Source organism: Falco biarmicus, chromosome 9 (assembly GCF_023638135.1).
Source record: "Falco biarmicus isolate bFalBia1 chromosome 9, bFalBia1.pri, whole genome shotgun sequence".
Lineage (NCBI taxonomy): Eukaryota > Metazoa > Chordata > Aves > Falconiformes > Falconidae > Falco > Falco biarmicus.
The window spans coordinates 40824414-40847469 of NC_079296.1; the positions used below are offsets into that span (position 1 = coordinate 40824414).

The window sequence follows — 23056 nt, forward strand, 5'->3', positions numbered from 1 at the left end:
TTCAGTAACTGTAAGTTACTGTCTGTCTATAAGACAGATCAAGCAGGTTTGACAAATTATTAGTGTAACTCCAGTGAAAGGTATGTTGAATAAGTTGTTTGGATATTTTAGCTCCACTTCTAATTCCAACTTCAAAGAAAAAAAAGCCCTCTAAGTTACTTTCAGTGTCAACTCCCTGAATGTTATTGCTGTATCAGAGGATATGTATGCTGTAATGGGATTCCCAGAAATACTGTCTTCTGGCATGAGTACCTCCTGTAATGCAAAATGTCGTTGGTGATGATTTTGTTCGAAATGCTTATAAGCAAGCTGAGTGTTCTGGGGGATGCTAACAGTTAACAGGTTTGTCCTTGCCAGGAAGTTTTTGCATAATACATTGTTCTTTGACTGCTTTTCTAATGTTACCTTTTGAGAAATGTAAAGTTGAACAGGTCTGTCTTTGAGCTGATACAAGAAATCTCCTCAAAAGGTACCAAGACACTACATCTTGTAGAAAAAGTGTACTCTTCTTTTAATGGCCTCTTGTGAAATGATCTTGTAAGGTTTACATATTTGTGCTTAATATAGCATACAAAATGTATTAATCTATGTGCTCGTTTTGACATGATATATTGTGCATGAATAAAAACTGATTCAGTTGCTTTGCTTGCTCACGTTTATCATATATCATACTTTCCATATTTCATGTATGACATATGCTTCTTACAATCATTTCATGTAAAGTTTTACTTTAGTTTTTACCAAACAAAAGGAATATTGCATGAGAAACAAATGCAAAAGTTCCTTTTCTTTCTTTAATTTTATTATTTTTTTTACAATATTGACTCAGAAAAGCTCTTGCTCTTATTGGCTTTATGAGTGTGAAGCATATCCGAATTGTGCATGGGAGATACAGATTTGAATTTATTCCAGTTGCTTCACAGTTTGCACATCAATTGCCTGTCACTTAAAGGAATTTTGGGTTCTGCATGAAATAGTTCTGAGCGGTTTAAAAAAAAATTAGCTATCTAATGTCCTTTTATGCAAGTTTATATTTTGTATAGGTTCAATATCTGAACAGAACAACAACAACTGAAATTATTAAAAGGATAATTCTAATAGTTGCGCAAAGCAGACGTACCTAAACAGGCAAAATAGAACTGATATGAAAATTTCAGAAATAGCACATCAGAAAGTCAATAGGAAGTAAGAGAAGTAATTTTGATGTGGCTTTATTTTTACCTTATGGATTCCTTCTTTGTGTTTTTTGTTCTTCATTCTTTGCAGATTTGGTTGCTATGTGCTTTCTGTCTTTAATTTCATGTTGCTTTTTGGTTTGGACCAATCATCGGTATATGGCTCATTCCTATTTTTTTCTTTCCTTTTTTAAATCTTCTTTTGCCTCCTTCATCCTAACTCACGCAAACAATTGTACTTGCTTTTTGTAATATTACAACGTTTACTGACCTATTTTCTTCTCTGGTCTCTCTGTTTTTCAATCATTTTTGTTGATTTTTATGTTTGATTTTAATTTAACAATTTAAGAAACAGTTGAACGGAGTGCAGGAGCAACAAGATCCCTACCTGCTACTTACTCATACAAGCCATTCTTTCCAACACGGCCATACCAGTCGTGGACAACAGCTCCAATTACAGTGCCTGGGCAAACCAAATCAGGCTTCACTTCCTTATCAAGCTCTTCCTCTAACACTCCTACAGCTTCCCCATTAAAATCAATATGGTCTGTTTCTTCTGCTTCTCCAATCAAATCCACATTAGGAGCTTCTACCACATCTTCAGTTAAATCTGTTAGTGATGTAGCATCTCCGATTAGATCATTTCGGACAATCTCTTCACCAATAAAAACTGTGGTTTCGCAGCCTCCCTACAATATACAGGTTACTTCAGGCTCTTTCGTCAGAGCTCCAGCAGTCACAGAAGCTGCTAGTCTGAAAGGGCTGGCATCCACTACCACATTCCCCTCTCGGACATCTCCAGTGACTACAGCAGGGTCTCTCTTGGAGAGATCATCCATAACCATGACGCCTCCAGCATCCCCCAAATCCAACATTAACATGTACTCTTCAAGTTTGCCACTTAAGTCGGTCATCACATCAGCATCTTCACTTTTATCGTCCCCTCTAAAGTCAGTGGTGTCACCTGCTATGTCAGCAGTTGATGCTGTTTCATCCTCTAAAGTCATGATGGCCTCGTCTCTCTCGTCGCCAGCAAAACATGTAGCTGGGCACACAGATGTACCATTGCTTAATGGATCTGTGTCACCTCTGAAATACCCATCTTCTGCCAACTTAATAAATGGATCCAAAGCTGCAGCCGTTTTTCAAGACAAGATTGCTGCAGCTGCACATTCTGCAAGTTGTGCTGCTAACGCAGTTGCTGACACGGCTGAGAGAGTGTTTTCAACAGCTACAACAATGTCATTTTCTCCACTCAGGTCATTTGTGTCTTCAGCACCATCAGCTTTCCAGTCAATGAGAACTCCTCCTGCAGGTGCTTTGTACACAGCCCTTGGGTCAATATCTGCAACTACCTCATCAGTAACTTCATCAACAATAACAGTGCCAGTATATTCTGTAGTCAATGTTTTGTCTGAACCAGCATTAAAGAAGCTCCCAGAGTCGTCTCCACTTACAAAATCAGCTGCTGCGTTACTGTCACCTATTAAAACATTGACTACAGAGGCACGCACACAGCCTCCCTTTAATCGAACTTCATCTCCAATAAAATCATCCTTGTTTTTAGCACCCTCTGCTCTCAAATTGTCCACACCCTCTTCTTTATCCTCCAGTCAGGAGATACTGAAAGATGTTGCTGAAATGAAAGAGGATCTAATCAGAATGACTGCAATATTGCAGACAGATGTCACAGAGGACAAACCGTTCCAACCCGAGATACCAAAAGAGGGTAGAATTGATGATGAAGAGCCCTTTAAAATTGTTGAGAAAGTAAAAGAGGACTTAGTAAAAGTTAGTGAGATTCTGAAAAAAGATGTGTGTTTAGAGAGTAAAGGGTCGGCTAAAGTATCCAAAAGTGATCAAGGACACCTGTCCGAGGATGACTGGGTAGAGTTCAGTACAGAGGAGATTGATGAAGCGAGACAGCAAGCTTTGACAAGCCCTCCTATGTCTGTTCCAGAGAAGGTCCAAATTAAAACTAAAACCATGTCGGAAAAGGATTATAGCTTGTCAAAAGTTATTGATTACTTAGCAAATGATATTGGTAGCAGTTCATTAACAAACATAAAGTACAAGTTTGAAGAGGGGAAAAAAGAAGGTGAAGAGAGACAAAAACGCATTTTAAAACCAGCTATTGCTTTGCAGGAACATAAACTTAAAATGCCTCCAGCCTCCATGAGGCCTTCAACATCAGAAAAGGAGCTATGTAAAATTGCAGATTCCTTTTTTGGAACAGATACTATTTTAGAGTCTCCAGATGACTTTTCTCAACATGATCAAGATAAAAGTCCCTTATCTGACAGTGGCTTTGAAACGAGGAGTGAAAAGACACCTTCTGCCCCACAAAGTGCTGAAAGCACAGGGCCAAAACCACTTTTCCATGACGTACCCATCCCTCCCGTCATTACAGAAACGAGAACTGAAGTAGTTCATGTTATCCGCAGCTACGAACCATCGTCTGAAGAAATTCCCGAGCAGAAAGCAGAGGAGCTACCAGCCTCAAAGCCTAGCCCTACATTTATGGAGCTGGAGCAAAAACCTGCTGGATCTATTAAAGAGAAGGTTAAAGCTTTTCAAATGAAGGCCAGCAGCAGCGAAGAAGACGACCATAAGTGTGTCCTTAGTAAAGGTGTCCGAGTAAAAGAAGAAACGCATATCACTACAACAACTAGGATGGTTTATCATAAACCTCCATGCACTGAAAGCACGTCTGAAAGGATTGAGGAAACAATGTCTGTTCATGACATAATGAAAGCCTTTCAGTCTGGACGTGATCCTTCCAAAGAACTGGCAGGTCTGTTTGAACATAAATCATCAGTAACTTCCGATGTTAGCAAGTCTGCTGAAACTTCACCACAACATGCAGAGAAGGACAGCAAAATGAAACCCAAACTGGAGCGAATAATAGAGGTCCATATTGAACAAGGTAATCAGGCTGAACCTACTGAAGTCATTATTAGAGAAACAAAAAAGCATCCAGAAAAAGAAATGTATGTATATCAGAAAGACTTACCTCGGGGAGATATTAACTTAAAAGAGTTGGAAAAACATGATGCTTTTCCTTGTTCAGATGAACAAGGTCAGCAAGAAGAAGAGGAGCTCACGGCCGAAGAGTCACTTCCTTCTTATCTGGAATCCTCTAGAGTTAACACTCCTGTGTCCCAGGAAGAAGACAGTCGCCCTAGTTCTGCTCAACTCATGTCTGATGACTCTTACAAAACACTGAAGCTTTTGAGTCAGCACTCAATAGAATACCATGATGATGAGTTGTCAGAACTAAGAGGGGAGTCTTACAGGTTTGCTGAGAAAATGCTTCTTTCAGAAAAGCTAGATGTGTCTCATTCTGATACTGAGGAGTCAGTTACTGACCATGCTCTACCCCTTAGTGCAGAGTTACAGGGGTCTGATAAACGATGCAGAGAAAAAGTAGCTACTGCCCCCAAAAAAGAGATTCTCTCCAAAATCTATAAAGATGTATCTGAAAATGGTGTAGGTAAAATGTCTAAAGATGATCATTATGATAAAGTGACAGTGTTACACTACACTGGAGATGTTAGTAGTCCAAAACATGCGATGTGGATGCGCTTTACTGAGGACAGATTAGACAGAGGTAGAGAAAAGTTGATGTATGAAGACAGGGTGGACAGGACTGTTAAAGAGGCAGAAGAAAAACTGACTGAAGTATCACAGTTTTTTCGGGATAAAACAGAGAAGTTGAACGATGAGCTACAGTCTCCAGAGAAAAAGCAGCATAAAAAAAATGGCAAAGAAATACATTCTAGCCAGAGCTCTGCCAGCAGCAGCCCTGAGAAGGTTCTGCTCTCTGAATTACCGTCGTCCGGTGACGAATGGAGTAAGGTGAAGCAGTATGCACATGATGGGAAATGTTTTCCCAAGGTGGATGAAAGAAAGGCATCCAGTTTGCCCAGCAGTCCTGAAAAAAGGATATTTGTGCAACCTGCAGAGGACTCTAAACAAACTATGGAACACAAAGGAAGTGCTCAGCAGACTGGAGTACCTGAGGTTTCACAGACTGGATTTCAGCTGAAGCAATCAAAGCTCAGTTCCATTAGGCTTAAATTTGAACAAAGTATAAGTCCAAGGAGTAAGGACGTGACTCAAGAAGAAAAAAAGCTGGATGGTCAGTCCAAAATTCCAGTAAAGAAATCGCAAGAAAGTAAGTTACCAGTGTATCAGTTTTATTCCAGAGAGAAACACGCAAAGCAAGTAGAGGTCATTGATGGGAGCACAGCCTTACAGAAAGAGGTGAAAATACAGGAAGATTTTGTTCCAGGTAAAGCAAAAGCTATCGAAGACTTCCGTGCTTCAGATGCACAAAAACGACCTGACATGAGTAAAGGTGTGGTGCCAGAATACTTTTCAGAACCACAGGCGAAAGACCTGGTGTACGGCTCAGACTCAACGGCGAAGGGACACTGGGACAAAAAGATCTATAGGACGTGGGAAAGTCCTGGAACTTCTAATCATCAAACACAAAAAGAAAAACTGTCACATGTGCTGGTTCCAGATACAGTAAAAGAAAACCATGTGGATCATGCTGAAACTAAAACTGACAAAAAAAGTGAATTTGCCACTGTGACAGAGCACAAACTGGCAGCAAATGGAATTCATTCAGAAGAAGTGAAGGAACTGACTGTCAAATCTCCCTCAAAAAGGGTTTTATACAGAGAATTTGTTGTCAGGGAGGGAGAACGTAATGGTGAAGTGGCTGATAAAATATCCAAAAGAAAAGAAGAAATTGCTGTGTCCCATATTCCAGTCAGAATTGTTGAGGAGAAGAGAACCATGCTTGATGGTGTCTATGAACTTTCAGCTAAAGTATCCCAATCAGCTGTGATTAAGGAGAAAGTTGAGAGGCAGATTGATTATATGGAAGACGAAAAAATAAAGTGTTCAGAAATCAGAAAAGTTACCAAGCAGCAGAGCTCAATAGGTCTAACTCCTCCCATTGAGGAAATGGAGCTATCCCCTAGCAAATCGCCAGATTCTTTAGAATGTAGTCCGGGAAAGGAATTTCCTTCAAGTGAGTTAGTTGACCCCGGTGCCAGCGATTACTTGGATAAAGTTGCACCACTAGCAAGCACTGAGGGAGTAAAAGAAATTAAGACCTTGCCTGTTTATGTCAGTTTTGTTCAAGTAGGAAAGCAATATGAGAAAGAGGTGCAACAAGGAAATATTAAAAAAATTGTCAGTCAGGAGAGTAAGACAGTACAAGAGACAAGGGGGACATTTTACACAGCTAGACAGCAAAAGCAACCTCCTTCTCCACAAGGTAGTCCAGAAGATGACACACTAGAGCAAGTGTCCTTTATAGATAGCTCTGGTAAAAGCCCTTTAACACCAGAAACACCGAGTTCGGAGGAAGTGAGTTACGAGTTTACATCTAAAACACCCGACTCACTAATAGCTTATATCCCAGGCAAACCCAGTCCTATACCTGAGGTATCTGAGGAATCAGAGGAGGAAGCAGAGGCTAAGTCAACATCTGTAAAACAGGCAGAGATTGAGGAACCACATACTGACAAAGCGTTACCTAACCATATAAATAAGGACTCTAACAAAAGACCCAAAGGTAACAGAGTTGCCTACATTGAATTCCCTCCTCCTCCTCCACTGGATGCAGATCAAGGCGAGTCAGAAAAGAAGCCTCGTTATTCCACTGAAAGTGAAATGGAGATGACAGAAGTGAACTTGCAAGATGAACATGACAAATGCCAGCTGGCTGAACCCGTAATAAGAGTACAGCCACCATCTCCTGTGCCACCAGGAGCAGATGTCAGTGACTCCAGTGATGATGAATCTCTCTATCAACCTGTCCCACTTAAAAAGTATACATTCAAACTGAAAGAACTGGAAGATGACCATAAAGAAACCTCAAAACCCAGAGGCCCTGAAAAGATTGAGAAACAGAAAGAGTTAGGACATCCCACTTCTGGGAAACCTAATGAGTTTGATGTTGGGCTTGAATCACCCCAGAATGATGTAGTGCAAAATGGGAGTAACAATGACCAGTCTGTCACAGAGTGTTCCATAGCAACCACTGCAGAATTCTCCCATGATACCGATGCAACAGAGATTGACTCTCTTGACGGTTATGATTTGCAAGATGAAGATGATGGTTTAACTGAGAGTGATTCTAAACTTGCAGGTCCGGCAGTTGAAACCAAAAAGGATGTATGGACTACAGAAGGCATTCTAAAGCAGACTGATCGCTGCTTTAGCCAGAGTAAGCTTGAAGTCATTGAGGAGGAAGGCAAGGTAGGCCCTGAAGAAGACAAGGCACCTTCGAAGGGTCCAGCTTCAGAAAAAGCCGGAGATAAGAGCGAACAGAAGTCAGGGGCACAGTTTTTCACTTTGGAAGGAAGACACCCTGACAGGACTGTATTTCCTGATACGTATTTCAGTTACAAAGTAGACGAAGAATTTGCAACACCTTTCAAAACGGTGGCCACCAAGAGTCTTGACTTTGATCCGTGGTCCAATAATCGAGGTGACGATGAAGTGTTTGAGACTAAATCAAGGGATGATGAGGCTAAGCCATTTGGTCTGGCAGTGGAAGACAGATCTCAAGCAACAACACCTGATACAACTCCAGCCAGAACTCCAACAGATGAAAGTACGCCAACTAGCGAGCCCAACCCCTTCCCATTTCATGAAGGGAAGATGTTTGAGATGACTCGCAGTGGTGCAATTGACATGAGCAAGAGGGATTTTGTTGAAGAAAGACTCCAATTTTTTCAGATTGGTGAGCATACTTCTGAAGGGAAGTCAGGGGACAAGGGGGAAGGGGATAAAAGTACAGTCACTGCCATCACACAGCCACAGGCAGGGGACAACACTGTAGAAACAAACCTAGAGAGACCAGTAGAAACAACAGCAGTTGAACATAAGCCCATCATCCAGGCCAGTGGAGATTGCATGGAACAAACACTTGGTAGTAACTCACTGGAAAAATCATCGGCAGCGGTAAATGCTTCTAAAGTTGATCCCAAATTGCGCACACCAATTAAAATGGGAATTTCTGCTTCCACCATGACTCTGAAGAAAGATGGCCCTGGCGAAGTGACAGATAAGATAGAAGCTGTGATGCCAAGTGGTCAGGGATTAGAAAATGAAACTGTAGCAGTGATTGCGAGTTCAGCTTCTAGCCAGACAAGCTGTAGGCAAACAGAAAACACTGATTTTCCAAAAGATAATTTTAATAACAACAACAATTTGGATTCATCTGCTGTCCCTACAGATGATATTACCTGTAATGTAGTGCTAAAAGAACATTTGGAACCAAAATGTTCCCTCCAGAAAGCTAATCAAGCGAAAAGCACTTCAGGAAAAGGTACAGGGACAACACAAGGACACAGAGTAAGAGATAAGCAAAAACCACATGGAGAGCAGCAAAAGTCAACAGAATTAGTAGGGGCTAGAGGAAAATCAAAGCTTCCTGTAAAGGCCAGCTCAGTGAAAGAAGTCTTTTCACAAAATAATCTCCAAAGCAATACAGGGAGTAAAGTGAGAGGGGCTAGTAAGCCTGACAAAGCAAAACAAAATAATTCTTCTCCCTGTCTAGAAGCAAGGTCTAGGATTCCTGTAAAAAATACACATAGGAGTAACCTAGCTAGAAGAACTCCAGCCCTGCCAAAACAAGAGCAGGTAGAGAAAGAAAAACCAAAACCGCTTCCTTCTAAATTACCAGTAAAGGTAAGATCTACCTCCGTCACCATGACAACAGTTAAAGTAAGGAAAAATCAGCTTAGGGAGGTATGTAAACATTCTATTGAATATTTTAAGGGAATTAGTGGTGAGACATTAAAGCTTGTGGATCGTCTATCTGATGAAGAGAAAAAGATGCAGTCAGAGGTCTCTGATGATGAAGAAGACAGTACATCAAGGAACACATCCTTATCAGAAGCTACTCAAGTTTACCAGCCTTCCATTACATCGAAGTCTGCTAGAGACATGAGAACAGAGGCAGCATCTATAAAATCAAAGATTGAAAAGGCCGACAGTGAGAGGAGGAGGAGTAAGAGGACTGGTGAGAATGAAGGCAGTCAGGTTTCTGGAGCTCTCATGGCTCACCTCGTGGAGATCAAGCCTAGTTTGTAAAACTTTCAACTTGTTGATCCTAGTGCATGAACTGTTGTGATTGCCTGTGGAGTGACTTAACTGTAGTTTTCATTCTGTCATTGTCATCTGTATGTGCTGTCTTATACTCTTCTTTCTTCCTTCAAACAAAGCCTGTACTGTAGAAAGCTAGTGAAGCATGCCAAAGACATTCATGTAACTCAAAAATTGATGTAATTCAGAAATTGAAAGATTTCTTTTGTGACAGCAAATCTGTTCTGTCAAATTAGAGAAAATAGATGATAATCTGGTCTTGGTGGTTTCCACCAGTAATCGAACAACTTGTGTACAGTCTAACAGCTATATTGTCAGCATGTTTGGTTTCATTACACGACATCATGTAGTTTGACATTTGGCTTTACACAGGTGAAAATCTAAAAGCTATGAAAAAAAGTTGCTTTGTAGGTTATTAGGACACACAACCATTCTAGTAAAAAATATAAGCACTGGCAACTTAGTCAAATTAAAGCTATTATTTATAATAAGCTATTGTCCAGTATTGTGGTTTTCTGTGCAAAACCTTTTTAATCGACAAATTGTAAATCACAGGTCCACAGAGTCCATGTGAACGGACAGATATAAGGATGGCAATTGTAGCTGATCACCTAGGACTTAGCTGGACAGGTAAGCTTTTCTGCTTTAATATTGAAATTAGTCTTCGCTAGAACATTTGCAGAAGTAGTCTTTTACCGAAATCTGCAGAAAGGCTGCGTCAGGCTCTCCCAGACTCACAGTGGGCGCAACCTCCCAAAACCTGCAACACATTACTGGGCAAAGGTGCCTAATAGGAAATTACCCCACGGGTCTTGCCGTAAATCAAACAGAAACTCATAGGGAAAACAGCTAAAATGGCTTTCCTCTCAAGATGCTTACCCGAGGAGTCAGGCTCAGGGCTGCCTCTGTGTCTGGGGAGCCGTTCCCCAAAGCCCTGGCGGTTCCAGGGAGCCCAGCAGTGCCCCAGCAGGTTGGTATACTGGTGGGCAGAGCTGGCCCTTCACAGCCTTACAGCTGCAGCAGCCAGCTCTTCCTGGGCGCAGGTGACGACAGCACTAGTGCTGAGCTGCACAGCAAGCTCACAAAGAGTAAGCATCACCAGAAAACCCAGGATGGATAAAATAGCAGCGATGAGGCAGTCTCCACAGAGGTTTTTTTCACCGTGTTTAAGTGGCTTGCTGAGTATAAATACAATAATAGCTCACAGAGATGACTGAATTTCAAAATTATGTCTGTCTTAGGAAATTGAAGTGTGAGTATATAATGCCATGTTCATCGTTATCCGCAAAGTTTGTGTCAGGTAGTTTTGTTGACATCTGTGTGATCTAAGAAAGGTAATATTTTTAAGCCTGACAGGGTGATTGAGGGATTTGTGCTTTGTTTGGTGCTTTTGTTGTTAGTTTCTTTTCTTGCTTGCCTTTTTTTTTTTTTTTTTTTGTCTTTATAGAACTGGCAAGAGAACTGAATTTTTCTGTGGATGAAATAAATCAAATCCGAGTAGAAAACCCAAATTCTCTTATTGCTCAAAGCTTCATGTTATTAAAGAAATGGGTTACCAGAGATGGGAAAAATGCTACAAGTAAGTTCAAGTAGTTACTGTTGTTGTTTATAAGTTATAGCCCATTTCATCTGTTGCCTCATCTAAGTAAGTTAAATTGAAGAAAACATTATGTCTTTTGCAAACCACTGATGGGAAGGAAAAAAAAGACGTTTCAGTTATATTTTTACCAGAAGTCAGAAACATGTCATATTTATTCAGTATACATGCAGAAGGAAATAATCTGTTCTCCATGTCCGTAACTGGTGGGATAAGTAATGAACTTAAGTTCCAGCAAAGAAAATATTGAGGAAAACTTTCTAATAGCAAGGAACATGGAACACGGAAAAGTTAAGTTAGGTAGCTTCACCGTACTGCAGGTCTTAAGAAAAGGCTAAGCCTCCTTCTGCGAGAAGTGATGGAGACACTGATTCTGCGCTGATCCTGTTGGTTTTAGCTGTGCATTTCACTTGAATTGCTCAAATTGAAAGAGAGGTTTTAGTTTTTGTGTAGGTCAGTGGTGTTTGTTACCGTTCTCTAATCTACACACTCCTACACAGTATTTGAGTCTGCTTTGATCTCTTCCACTGTTAAAGTAATTTCCAGTATTACTCTGTTCTTGCAACAAGATTACTGTAAATGAGATTTCAGGATGTATTGCATTAATACCTACATGGCTACCTATTCTGTTGTTCCTCGAAACAGAATGGTGAAAGTAGCTTTACACTCTTTTTACGCTCCAGTAAAGGATATTTTGTTTCAGTAGTAAGTAAATATGTTCTTAAAGAACTCTCTGACCTTACTCTTTGTGCCTTTTGTGTTGTAATATAATAATGCTTGGGGGGGAGGGAAGGCTCTTAATAGATTTATATCTTGAGTAAGTAGGCAGCAGAACGACCACTTGGACAAATGATGGGGTTTGCTAGCACCAAAGGCAGTGGGACAGAAACACATGCCAGCAATCCATGGTTAATGCAATGTGAATGTAACTGAGAAAAACGATTACACAATTGTGCAACACTGAACTTTTTTCTGACATGTTCTGTTTGTTTTTCAGCTGATGCCTTAACTTCTGTATTGACAAAAATTAATCGAATAGATATCGTGACACTGTTGGAAGGACCAATATTTGATTACGGAAATATTTCAGGCACCAGAAGTTTTGCAGATGAAAATAACGTTTTTCATGATCCCATTGATGGTAATTGAATTCCATGGTCATATTTAGTTCAGTGACATGTCCAATAATACAATGATGTTGTATAAAGTAGTCTTTCAAGAAAGACAGTAAGTGCTACAAAAATAATCGAGTTTAATGGTAAGGGGTTTTCCTCTGCTAAAGCATGCTCATGGTATGATACACAGGTTTCACATTAGTATCTCAAAGAATAAGCAGGATCCCGCAAACATATGCCTGAGTAAGCTTGTTCCCACCAGCCTCCGTTGACAGTACTTTAATGTTTTTCTCCAGCAATAGCTCATCTTTGAGGCTTGCCCATGTATATTTTTAATGTACTTGGTATTACATACTTTTCAAGTTACCTGGAAATATATGTATATTCTTTGACTTTCTGTCTAAGTAAGTAAGAGCAAGAATTCTTAAGAATTCTCTGAAGAAAAAAAAAGAAGGAAGAACGAGGGGAAAAAGAAAAGTGCTTAGTAAGTGCACAGAGTAAATTAATGTGCAGTTTATTACCAAGCCTCTTTGAGACAGGTGGACATCCATTACTTTGTAATTTTCACTTGGACCATTTCTACAGTGGCAGTGGAAAAATAGGAAAACGGTTTATTAGTGCATGAGAGAGTATCTTTTCCAGTCTATTAATGGGTAAAATTATGTAATTATTTCCACATGAAGGCTCTACCAACTCAGAACAGAATTGTGCAAGTTAATTTTGAGAGAGATTAAAAGGATAAATGAAGTTCTGTTTGTAAAATAGAATTGCCATAGGTATACTTATTGATCAGCATGTTGGAGATGCTAGATACTGTTTTTTCTTCTTTTAAATATTAGTTAACAGGCCCTGGGTTGCTTCTGCTTTGATTTGTATCACATGTAGTATAGCTCCTTAAATAAGACTTTTCTTTTGTAAGTAGCATTTCCTTTGGGTTTTGTAATTTGTTTAAGTATTTATTGGGCTTTCTCTGTATTTTGGTAGGATTTTTTTTTTTTTTATTTAGAGCATATAAGCTCAGTGTACCTCCATTATTGAGCAGCATTGCCGGTCATTGAATCATTGCATTACAGAAATAACTTTCTGTTGACATTTTAAGAAAATTGCTCTTGAAATGTTGCTTGTGCCTTTTAATAGTAGCATCAATGTTTCTATGAAAAAAATACGCTTCTCTGCAGTTGCTTTCTGTCTCTCCTCTTCTCTGAACCTTCCTCAAGCTTTCTTTCCTCACCAAGACCAGACCACCTTTGCCTTTCTCTCAGCTGGTTCAGGAAACAAACAAACAAAAAAAAATCAAACCCTGTTAATGCACCTCCCTTTGCAGGCAGCACAACGTCAAGTTAACCCCACAGCATGCATTTCCTCCCTTTCGTAGGCTACCCAACCTATTATTTGCTGGAATGCAAACTTCAGATTTTTTTATCGTTTTCATATGTCTGTTCAGTTTAATCCTTTTGTATGGTTTTTACTGTGTTTTCATCAATTTTTCTTTTCTTTTCTCTCTCTATTTGATCAGTGTATCTGATTGTACCCATGTCACCAAGATCACCTCACTCTCCAAGATCACCAAGATCTCCTTACTCACCACAGTCCTCTCACCTGTATAACTTTACTGTACCTGAAATATTCATATAGCTCTCCCTTGTTGTGTTTGTGTAATTTTACTCCTTTATTCACTTCCTTTTTTAGTTTTTTATCCTGCTGTGTATTTAGATTTACTATTTTTAGTATCCTCATTAGGATCCATTTCTGTTCCTCACTTTTTAAATATTCCATTCTTGTGCTCTATGATTAAATTGGAGACATATATATTAGTAACATTGCATTTCTGGTATTGTGTATTTTCATATAAAACTATATTTAAAAATGTGGTCCTGTTTTAGAAATAATGCCTACTGACAAAAAAGTGGCTGTCCTATGTTATGATCTACTTCTGTCTTTAAAATTTATTTATTAAGCTTCCAAATCTAAATAAATAAAAACTGGGAAAGAAAGATATACACAATATGACTGCAAGAGATTGTACTGGATATAAAGGGACAACCACCCTTGTCCACATTTGGTTTATTGCATGCTCATAAGACAGTCTGCTATAGTTTAAAAATGTTAAAATGGCTGCAAAAACAATTGCTGAAATTTTTACAAAATAGTCCAAAGTACTGGCTTCATTGTCCTATTTGCTGGCAGTACTCATTTTTCATTCCATCTATTTAGGACAAAGTAAAGAAATCCATCAGAACTGCATTTGTTCTTGTACACCTGCACCTCCTCATATGTTTCATACTTTATGTAACTCATGAATCATTTGACATTTGCTTATTTGTCGCTCCATGCTTCATCCCAGTCAGTCCAAATGTGCTGTCTTCCTTAGGTTATCCCAACATTCAAGTGGAACTGGAAACTCCCACTGGGTTGCGTTTTGTGCCTCCCACCCCTTTCCACCAGGACGATTTCTTTAGCGACACCTCTAGCCTAGAGTCACCCCTTAGAACTCCCAGTAGACTGAGTGACGTGTTAGTGACCTCCCAGGGACACGTAGATGGTACAGCAGCAGCACCGCCAGTGGTGACTGAAGAAGACACTTCACTGGACGACAGCAAGCTTGATTTCTCAGTGCCTAGAGAAGGAACACCTAAAGATATTTCCATAGGCGAGAGCCAGTTGGAGGAAGCGGACCTTAAGGATTTTCCACGGTATCTTGGTAGTTATGGCGGGATATCAAAAGATGCTAAACAAAGGCAGAGTGAAGAGACTAGTAAAACAGGAGTAAGGACTGAACAGCCTGAGAGAGAAAAGTCTGGTACTGATGAGGAGATGACGGAAGAAAAGCTTAAATCTCTGTTTGAGGACATTCATCTGGAAGAAGGAGCTGAGTCTGAGGAGATGACGGAGGAAAGAGTATGGTCAATTCTTAAAGGTGTTCAACAAGCAGAACAGGAAATGTCTTCAATTACAGGTTGGCAGCCTGACTCGTCTAGTGTCACCGAGCCACCGACGTCGGGACGGAGAATAGGTGGTAGCCTGCTAGATCGCTTGGATGATAGGTGAGCACCTTTGTATAACGGTGTCTGCGTGTGCGTGTAAGCAAGCCTCTTCACTCTGCTTTTACCTCCAAGAGCAGTGCTGAGGCTGCTGTTCTGCTGTTCTGTAAGAACATGTGTTTGTACACACACACGCACACAAATATATTTAAAAGAAAAAGTAATAGTTGATTTGGCCTCAGGCATACTTGTCTTTAGAAGTGTATATTTATCGTGTTTCATTCTTAATATAGGTATTTCAGAAGTAGTTTACATTATGTCTGGTGCATAATATTTTTGTGTTCTTTATCTCTTGTGTTTCTGTTTTTAATCAAAGTGATGCGTATATGTAACTGGAATTGAAAACTATGAAACGTACATTACCTGAAATGAGGATATTACATTACTCTTATTTCTCAAGTACCTTTTTAGCAGTCATCCTTTTCATTGCATCTCTCTGCCTTCTCTAAGATAGTTCTTACTTTTTCCATAAGCAAATTTTTAAATTGTCACTCTTTTTATAACACTTACTTTGAGCATGTTATATCATGCTGATTTACTAGATTTTAAAAGAGATTACTTACAAGGCATAAGAAGGTAAGAAGGTGATACCAAATCCGTTTAGTCCCATATGTTGTGTCCCAGCAGTGACCGCAGAGGATGCTCAGGGAAGGAGGAGAGTGGACATATATGCCGATTTCCTCCGGTACTCTCCCAAATACCACTTGCTTTCAGCATAACAACCTCCTGAGATGGATGCTTTCTACGTATTTATCCTCAATGCATTTCTGTTGCATAAGCTTTTCCAGTCTCCATCTCCCCTTGGATCTACTTAAGCTTTCAACATTCACCACATATGTTGCCATGTTCAGCCTTACTGGTACCCACTGGGTGAAGACCTCCTGCCTGCCTTTGTTTTGAATGTGGCTCCCATGATTACTAGTTGAAGGCGCCAGGTCTGCGTGAACTGTAAATCAGCAGAGGATGACTATCTGCAGAGTGATTATTTGTCTGTCAGCAGTTTACAACCCTTGCAACTTTGACTCAGGGTGCTTTGTGGTTCCAGGTAGCATTAGATAACTCTCTCGTTGAATCCAGTGGGAATTTGGCCATTGATTTCAGCAAACTGATTGTCTTTCAGGACTGTGAAGCACTTGATCTACTACTGATGTGACTTCTGTTGTTAAGCAAGCACTGTTATCCTGCATTTTATATTGTGGTAAATTAGTAAAATAGATCACTTCTAGAAATAGATCTACTTCCTTGAGTAGATAACATATCTGTTTCTAACTACGTTAATTCAATTTACTATCTTTTATAAGAGTTTTGCCAGCAAATAGCTATAGTATTTTCACATTTACAGTTGCAGTGTATCCCTGAAAGCAAGCAAAAATGCGAGAGAAGAAAACCGTGCATCAGAAGTGCAGGTTAAACCTGTCCGTACGTAAACTGAGGCAAAACTTTAGTCAGCTTTCTCTCTTGTAGTAACCTTCCTTGCCTTTGGCTGTGGTATTATTGAAACTTTGCACTAAGGATTTATTTTCGGATACCAATATTTTTAAAACGGCACGACTTATCTGGAGTACAGATATTGGGGGAAAAACTACAATCTGTTCGGTCATTACTGGTAATTGCATGGTAACAGATACTTTCATCACCTCCTTGATTAGAGAGCAGGTTAGTGAATTAGTGCCTTGGGGGCTTTATCTCATGATTATACAAGGGAAATGGTAGGTTTTCTGTGGTTTTCTTTCTCTTTTTCTTTCCCTGCCCCCCAAGTGGAAGGGGATTAACATTTGGCCTTGTTTCCGTTGTTGGCCATACTCTCGTTGCTTCTGAAAAGTTACCATGATGCAGAACACAAGGCTATTAAATAGATTTATGTTTGCAAACTGAATTTAAAATTTTACTTTTTTCCTGTCTGGAACACATGCTAAGAATGAAGGCTGGGTAAGAGGCTCAGTACTTAGCCCTTCTGAGTGTGATTTAAGCACTGAATGGCTGTCTATTCTTCTTTCTTTTTTTTTCTTCTCCTTGTAGTTCGGACCAATGTAGGGATTCTGTTACCTCATATGTCAAAGGAGAAGCAGGGAAGCCAGAAACAAATGGAAGCCTATCCGAATCCACATCAGAGACAAAAACTAAATCCTACATCCAGGAATCTTTAAATGATGTGGGAAAACAGAGTGACAAAGAAGCCCTGAAAACAAAGCCCCACATTTCAGCTGGTACTGATGAGCAAATGTTATCATCAACAGCATATCAGAAATCTTTGGAAGAGACTAGCAAGCCAACAACAGAAGGCAACAAAACATCTGTGCCTGTCAGTGTGAAGAAGATGAGCTGGAGCACTTCTGAGGATGGCAAGCCAAGAACAAGCATCCAAGAGGAGGAGGGAGCAGTAATGTCTGAACAGAAGGTACATTATGTCCTGTAATAATTAACTCTGTGAGGAAGTCCCTATTGCTTGACATATCACTTGACATAATTTTTTGAAAGACTTGTAATGTTGTTTATGACAGGGTTGGGGTTATTTTAGCCTTCTTTATGCCCTTTCTATTTATTGCTAAATTAAGAGATGTGGAAGTTAGTGGAAATTTATATTTTGCAGTGTGAATAGAACCAGGTGGAGCCTGGGCAGGCAGAGGAGCCAAGCAGGGCTGCACAACCCTCTGCCTGACTGGCCCTGAGCCCTGGAAGAGTTCAGAGCAGCTTCTGGGACTGCTATCCCGCACCGCTGGGAACAGGCCCCTTTCCTGCCCTGACACGCCACCTGTGCAACAGTGCCAAACAGCTCAGCTGCCTCCATCTGTTTCCACATCCAAGGTGATGCTACTGGTTTCCACTCTTCTTGTGACATTGAAGTGAGGAGAGAGGTATAGGGACTTTTTGGCCTCTATCTTGCTCCTTGTCCCCAGCACCCCCTGCGATTTTTTACTCTGTTAATTTGCAGGAAAGTAATTTTTGAGTAATATTTAATCTCCCCCTTATGTTTCTTGTTTCATGGCTTCATTCACCCTGACTCCAAAGTGCACCCAGCCAACAGGGATCAAAAAATTTCCAAATGTGTAAAGCATTTTTCCAGATAGTGGTTCTTCTTAAAAGACTGTGGAGAGGCTCCACTTCGGTTCTGCCTTGCCCAGCTTCCGCATCCTTAACTGCAGAACCTCCATTATAAGTTGTTTTCTGATGATGATGTTTTTAATAGCTTTCTCAGTTGCTTATATTTATTTCCCAGATGCTTAAAAGTAAAGTTGATTTAAAGAATGGCTTATAGCCCAATAGCTGTGTGCACCTCACAACCCAGCAGTGGGAGGGCTGCCATGGAATAGACCACAGGGCTGGCAGGGAACCATGCTGAAAAGGGCAACTGCGGAGTTTCTTGTACATTCCTGTCTCTGCTGACATTGTCTTTTCCTGGCTGTAATACAGGAGGACATTATAACTTCTGGAAGCGAGGTATTTCAGTAGAATTGCTTCTACATTATATTGCTTTTTTTTTATTATTTTATTGTAGCACAATAAAAATGTTGGCTGTGGTGGGCTGCAACAAATTATTCAGGTTTAAATTAGTTCATTTTCAACTGCTCTTTTGATTATACACCTAAGAGTTCTTTTATTAGATGGTAACATATTCAGTCTCAGTAGTTATGCAGCATATGATTGTTATTATCTTGTTATTAGATCGTGACACAGTTGAAGCAGTGAAGATCTTTCCTAATATTCACTAATTACTGGAATACTTAAAAAATGTAAGAGCCTTCTGCAAAGGCAGTTAAAGGCAGATGGAAGAATTCCTTTAGCATCCGTAGGCTATGGGGCAGACCCTGGGCTGATGTTATTATGCTACATTGTTTAAACACAGGGGTAAGCGTAGATGCACACTGTAACATGCTGAGGGTGTGCAACCTCTGGCTTCCCACGAGTGAGAAGATAAGTTGTCCTCCACTTTTGTCTGCTCTTGTCTTTTGGATTTCCCATCTGGATTCGAAGGAATAAGTGCAGGCTTTTCTTATGTGTGCTTTTTGCACTACTTTTGCTTTATTGGTAAAGAGTGATAAACTTCTCTTCTAAATAACAAGTCTTTTTATAGACATGATGTTTAAGTAAACTGGTACCAGAAAAAAATGTCATTTCTAAATCTGGGCCTCTCACAAAGCCTGAATTGGGTAACAAACCAGTGTTTGTTAGGATGGCAACAGGAATTGCTTCTAATGTCTTGTTGATATTTCTTCGAGAATGTCTTCTAATCTAATTTGAAGTCAATATTTTAATTACTAGCACAGTCCAGTTCAGGGTGAGACATGTCATATGCTGTCATGAAAACAGAAAGAGAATTTCAGCTGCCATCTTTCTGCCAGGAATTCTTCAGAAATGCTCCATAAAGAGAAAAGTATCGAAGAAACAGATTTATTTCTGTGGAAAGAAAGGGGGGGGGGGGGGAGGGGGGGGGGCGGGGGGAAATAAAATTACTTCCCAAAGTAAGATTTTTATTGTTCTGTGACCCATTGGGAAAAAGCTAAGAAGCAATAGCATTCCACCTGCAGGGTGAGGCTTGCATCAGTGCCTTCGCACACAGTTTGCAACAAGAGATAAACTCAGATGATTGATACTGGGTTGCTGCCTGGTGACAGGGATGAAACAAATCGTTGGCCTCATCCCAAGTCCACGTAAATGCCTAAAAGTTTACAAAAGCAGTGCAGTGAAAGTGTAGGCCATATAATGTTCTACGAATGCACAAACATCAGATTCCAGTGATCTTTTAAAATGAGAGGAGCACAGCACAGTTGCTCTATAATGCCAAAGAGAATGATGTCCACCCCGTGGCTGAGGTGACTGTCAGTGTCAGAATTCCATCACAAATAAACCACTTGAATCTGTTTATTAAAAATAACTCTTCCTCCAATGCCTTTATGCCCTCTGGGAATCTTCCGCTTCTTGTTACTTCTTCGAGATAGGGCTGAATTGTAATTTTTTGTATACACATTTGGCTAGTGTCAGAGGACAGCAGGAGACTCTACATGCAGATGAATACTGTCATCCTGCCCTAACCCTTTTTGCTATACAGTCCTTTTTCTCCACCCACCTATGCCTACTCTTGTTTTACACATCATTTCTGAGAAATGCTTTTTGTTTGGGATGTCTTGGGCCAAACTCAAAAAGAGAAACAGAAATGCGGTCAGCACTATCCACTATTTATGACTTTAAAATCAGCTTGGGGCTGTCATTGAGTAATTACAGAGAAAAATTTCAAATTTCTCTATTCAGAAAAGGGTTGATTCAGGCAAACATCATGTGTGAAGGGCCTCTGCCCTGTGTCCATCACACACATAGGTATGAAGCCCTCCACCAGGCATGTGCGTACAAGGCAGCTCAGCCCCAAAGCTAAGATGCTCCTTGGATTTTGGAGAGGAGAACTCTGGGGCTGTCAGAGGGTGCCAGCATGGAGTAGATGCCTGCGTGAGACACTGGTACCTCCCGGCATCGAGCTGAGACCAGCATCAGGCTGTTCCCCCGCACTCTGAGCTGAAGTCTACCAGTTCCCTTCTTACAAAATGTAGAGTGATTGTACTTGACACTACAGTTTTGCTGCCTGAAAGCAGATAAATACTGAGCGGGAAAGCCATATACATGGAGAAGTTTTTCAAAATGCTTATTTGTAATCTTTGTGGAAGGGCACCACTGAACCTTTCTGTTTAAATGTCTTCCTTCTTTATGAGGGAATTCACTTCCCCCATCTTGCGAAACCATGCAACTTGTTTGAAACATTAATTTTTGAGGAGAAAAAAGCAAGGAGTTACGACAAGGATTTTTGGTACACAAAATTTTTAGCAACTACATAAGATTTAGAAATACCACAGGTCAGATGCATTCCATATACCATTTTCTAAGACTTAAGAGCTGCTGAGATATTCCATACCTGGTACACTTACCAAGCTACAGCATGCCAAGGAGCAAAATGGCCTCCTCCCACCTTATACTTTAAGCACAAAACTGTGAGTCATTGGGCACATAGTAAAGAAAGGAAAACCACTGTCCATGATAACCTCTGTTTTCTTCTCCTAGTCCTGATCAGCATGTTCTGTTTTGCAAATGTGCTGTTCACATGTACTAAAACTGCATTTATTAGGAATTTAGTGACAGTGACAGTGAGATTGAGAGCGATTCGAGCGCAGATGAAGAGCAGAGAGTTATTACAAGAGTTTATCGGCGGCGGTTGATTCTGAAGGTATTTTGTAACTTGCATTCCTGAGACGATGTTGGCATGGATGTGGACTTGGACTGCTGTGTCAGAATGTCAGTTTTGGCATACTGGAGTCCGTCTGGTAGTGCGCTTTACATTGCCAGTATGTATTTATAACCAAGTGCTAGGTGGCCTTTCCTTGCTTAACCCAGAGGTTTCTGGTTGTCCTCTCCTGGAAAACAACTGTGCTGCATGGCATGGTGTGTTCTTCATTTCCAGTGTTTTGCATGGCATCTTAAAGACTACAGCTAGATGCAGTGTGTTGGTCTGATGTAGAGCAAAATGAATTGCAGACAGATATGAGTGATGATTTTTTTCTTTTTTTTTTATTTCCTTAAAAAATTATAAATTCCAAGTCAAAAAATTGCAGGAATGTATGTGAATGGGATATAGGAGAGTGAGCCTTGCACTCCGGTTGAAACTTGTGGTCATAAGTGCTTAATGTGTTCTGGAAAACCTCCTCAAAACGGCAGGTGATCCTGATTTAGAACCTACCAAAGTTAATAAGAGTCTTTGCATTGCCTTCAGTAAGCTTTATTTAGTATATCTATTTACAGATGGCCTTTATTTACAGCACTGTAGACTTTATATACTGATAATAATGGGATAGTCATATAAATAACTGTTCGCCCTCATACTTTTTCTGGTGTGGTCATGTAGTATGGCATTATTTGCTTGCAGCATATGGCATAAGAAAATAATTCTGCATTGGAAAACATTATGTTAATCCCTCAGTAACTTAAAGGGTTTATTAGATTCTGATTAGAAAATCATGTAGCTGAGCCATGAAGGAGAGAGCCAGCCACCATAGTGCTATTACAGCAGTAGCTGAGTTTGCCTACGATGTGATTGTTACTTTAGGAATGGTTCGTGACACTCTGATTGCACGTGCCTATATTGCTGTTATTTGCATGCTTTGTGCTGGAGAGTGTGCATACAGGCACTGTACCTTTTGTACGATGGGGCTGGCAGAAAGGCTGCTCTGCACAGCTGCTGATCTGTCCAAGATACAGACACTTCTGGAAAAGGCAGGATGATGTTCCTGACTGTCTTCACCCTGAATTTCTTCAGTATACCAGTCATGTTTCTATTCATGACAAGGCAAGAGTTGCAAAAATGAGCTCGGTAGTAGTGAACATTTTGTCCAATACCTCATCTTTACAGGCGGAACCTGCTGCCTTCCATGAAAGGCCCTGAGCAGGTTGGGGTGTAACCCTTAATCAGTAATTCTCTCTGCTGATAAGACATGACTTGCCAGAAATGGGAATGTGGTTTGTTTCCAAACGGGGCAGGCAGCCTGTGGGCGATTACAGACCCTCGAATGCAGTGAGAGCCCTTCTGGTAAGACATAAAGTATCTGTGTGCTGAAAGTTTTAAAGGCTGCGTAGTTGGGCTGTGGCTGAGGTCCCCCACCCAATTTACGTCTGAATTATTTTCGAGTCCACTGGTTTGCAGTCAGGAAATGTCAGAGTAGAAAAGAGAAAGTATGTAAAATGCAGCCTTTGCTTGCTTCCCAAGTAACATCCACTGTGTTTAGAGAAAGGCATAGAAAGTTGTTTTTAAACATGGTGCTATAATTTGGGGTTGAACTTTTAACAGAGCAACATTAAAGCAGCCTTATATAGTGTTGCAATCCACAGGTAGCGCAGATGCAGTCGGGAGGGTGTGCGCGGTGAGCGGAGGTGGCTGAACCTGCTCTGTTGGAAACGTGTCTGATCTGAACTAGAATAGAGCTGTACCTGCCTCTTGATTAGAAAATACATGTGATACTT

General features: G+C 40.4%; 1 protein-coding gene across 18 annotated transcripts in view; it reads left to right on the top strand.

The window, feature by feature from the left end:
* Nucleotides 1-23056, top strand: part of ANK3 (ankyrin 3) — a 374228-nt gene that overhangs the window by 337999 nt on the left and 13173 nt on the right. For 13 of the 18 annotated variants that reach the window (XM_056352830.1, XM_056352835.1, XM_056352839.1 and 10 more), the window contains 6 exons: nucleotides 1525-4101; nucleotides 9864-9938; nucleotides 10756-10887; nucleotides 11903-12046; nucleotides 14392-15064; nucleotides 17081-17459. In XM_056352830.1, the coding sequence (XP_056208805.1) occupies nucleotides 1525-4101; nucleotides 9864-9938; nucleotides 10756-10887; nucleotides 11903-12046; nucleotides 14392-15064; nucleotides 17081-17459 (3980 nt within the window). Of the gene's footprint in view, nucleotides 1-1524; nucleotides 9226-9863; nucleotides 9939-10755; nucleotides 10888-11902; nucleotides 12047-14391; nucleotides 15065-17080; nucleotides 17460-23056 lie in introns of all 18 variants that reach the window. The other 5 variants (XM_056352843.1, XM_056352844.1, XM_056352845.1 and 2 more) reach the window with 3 other exon arrangements.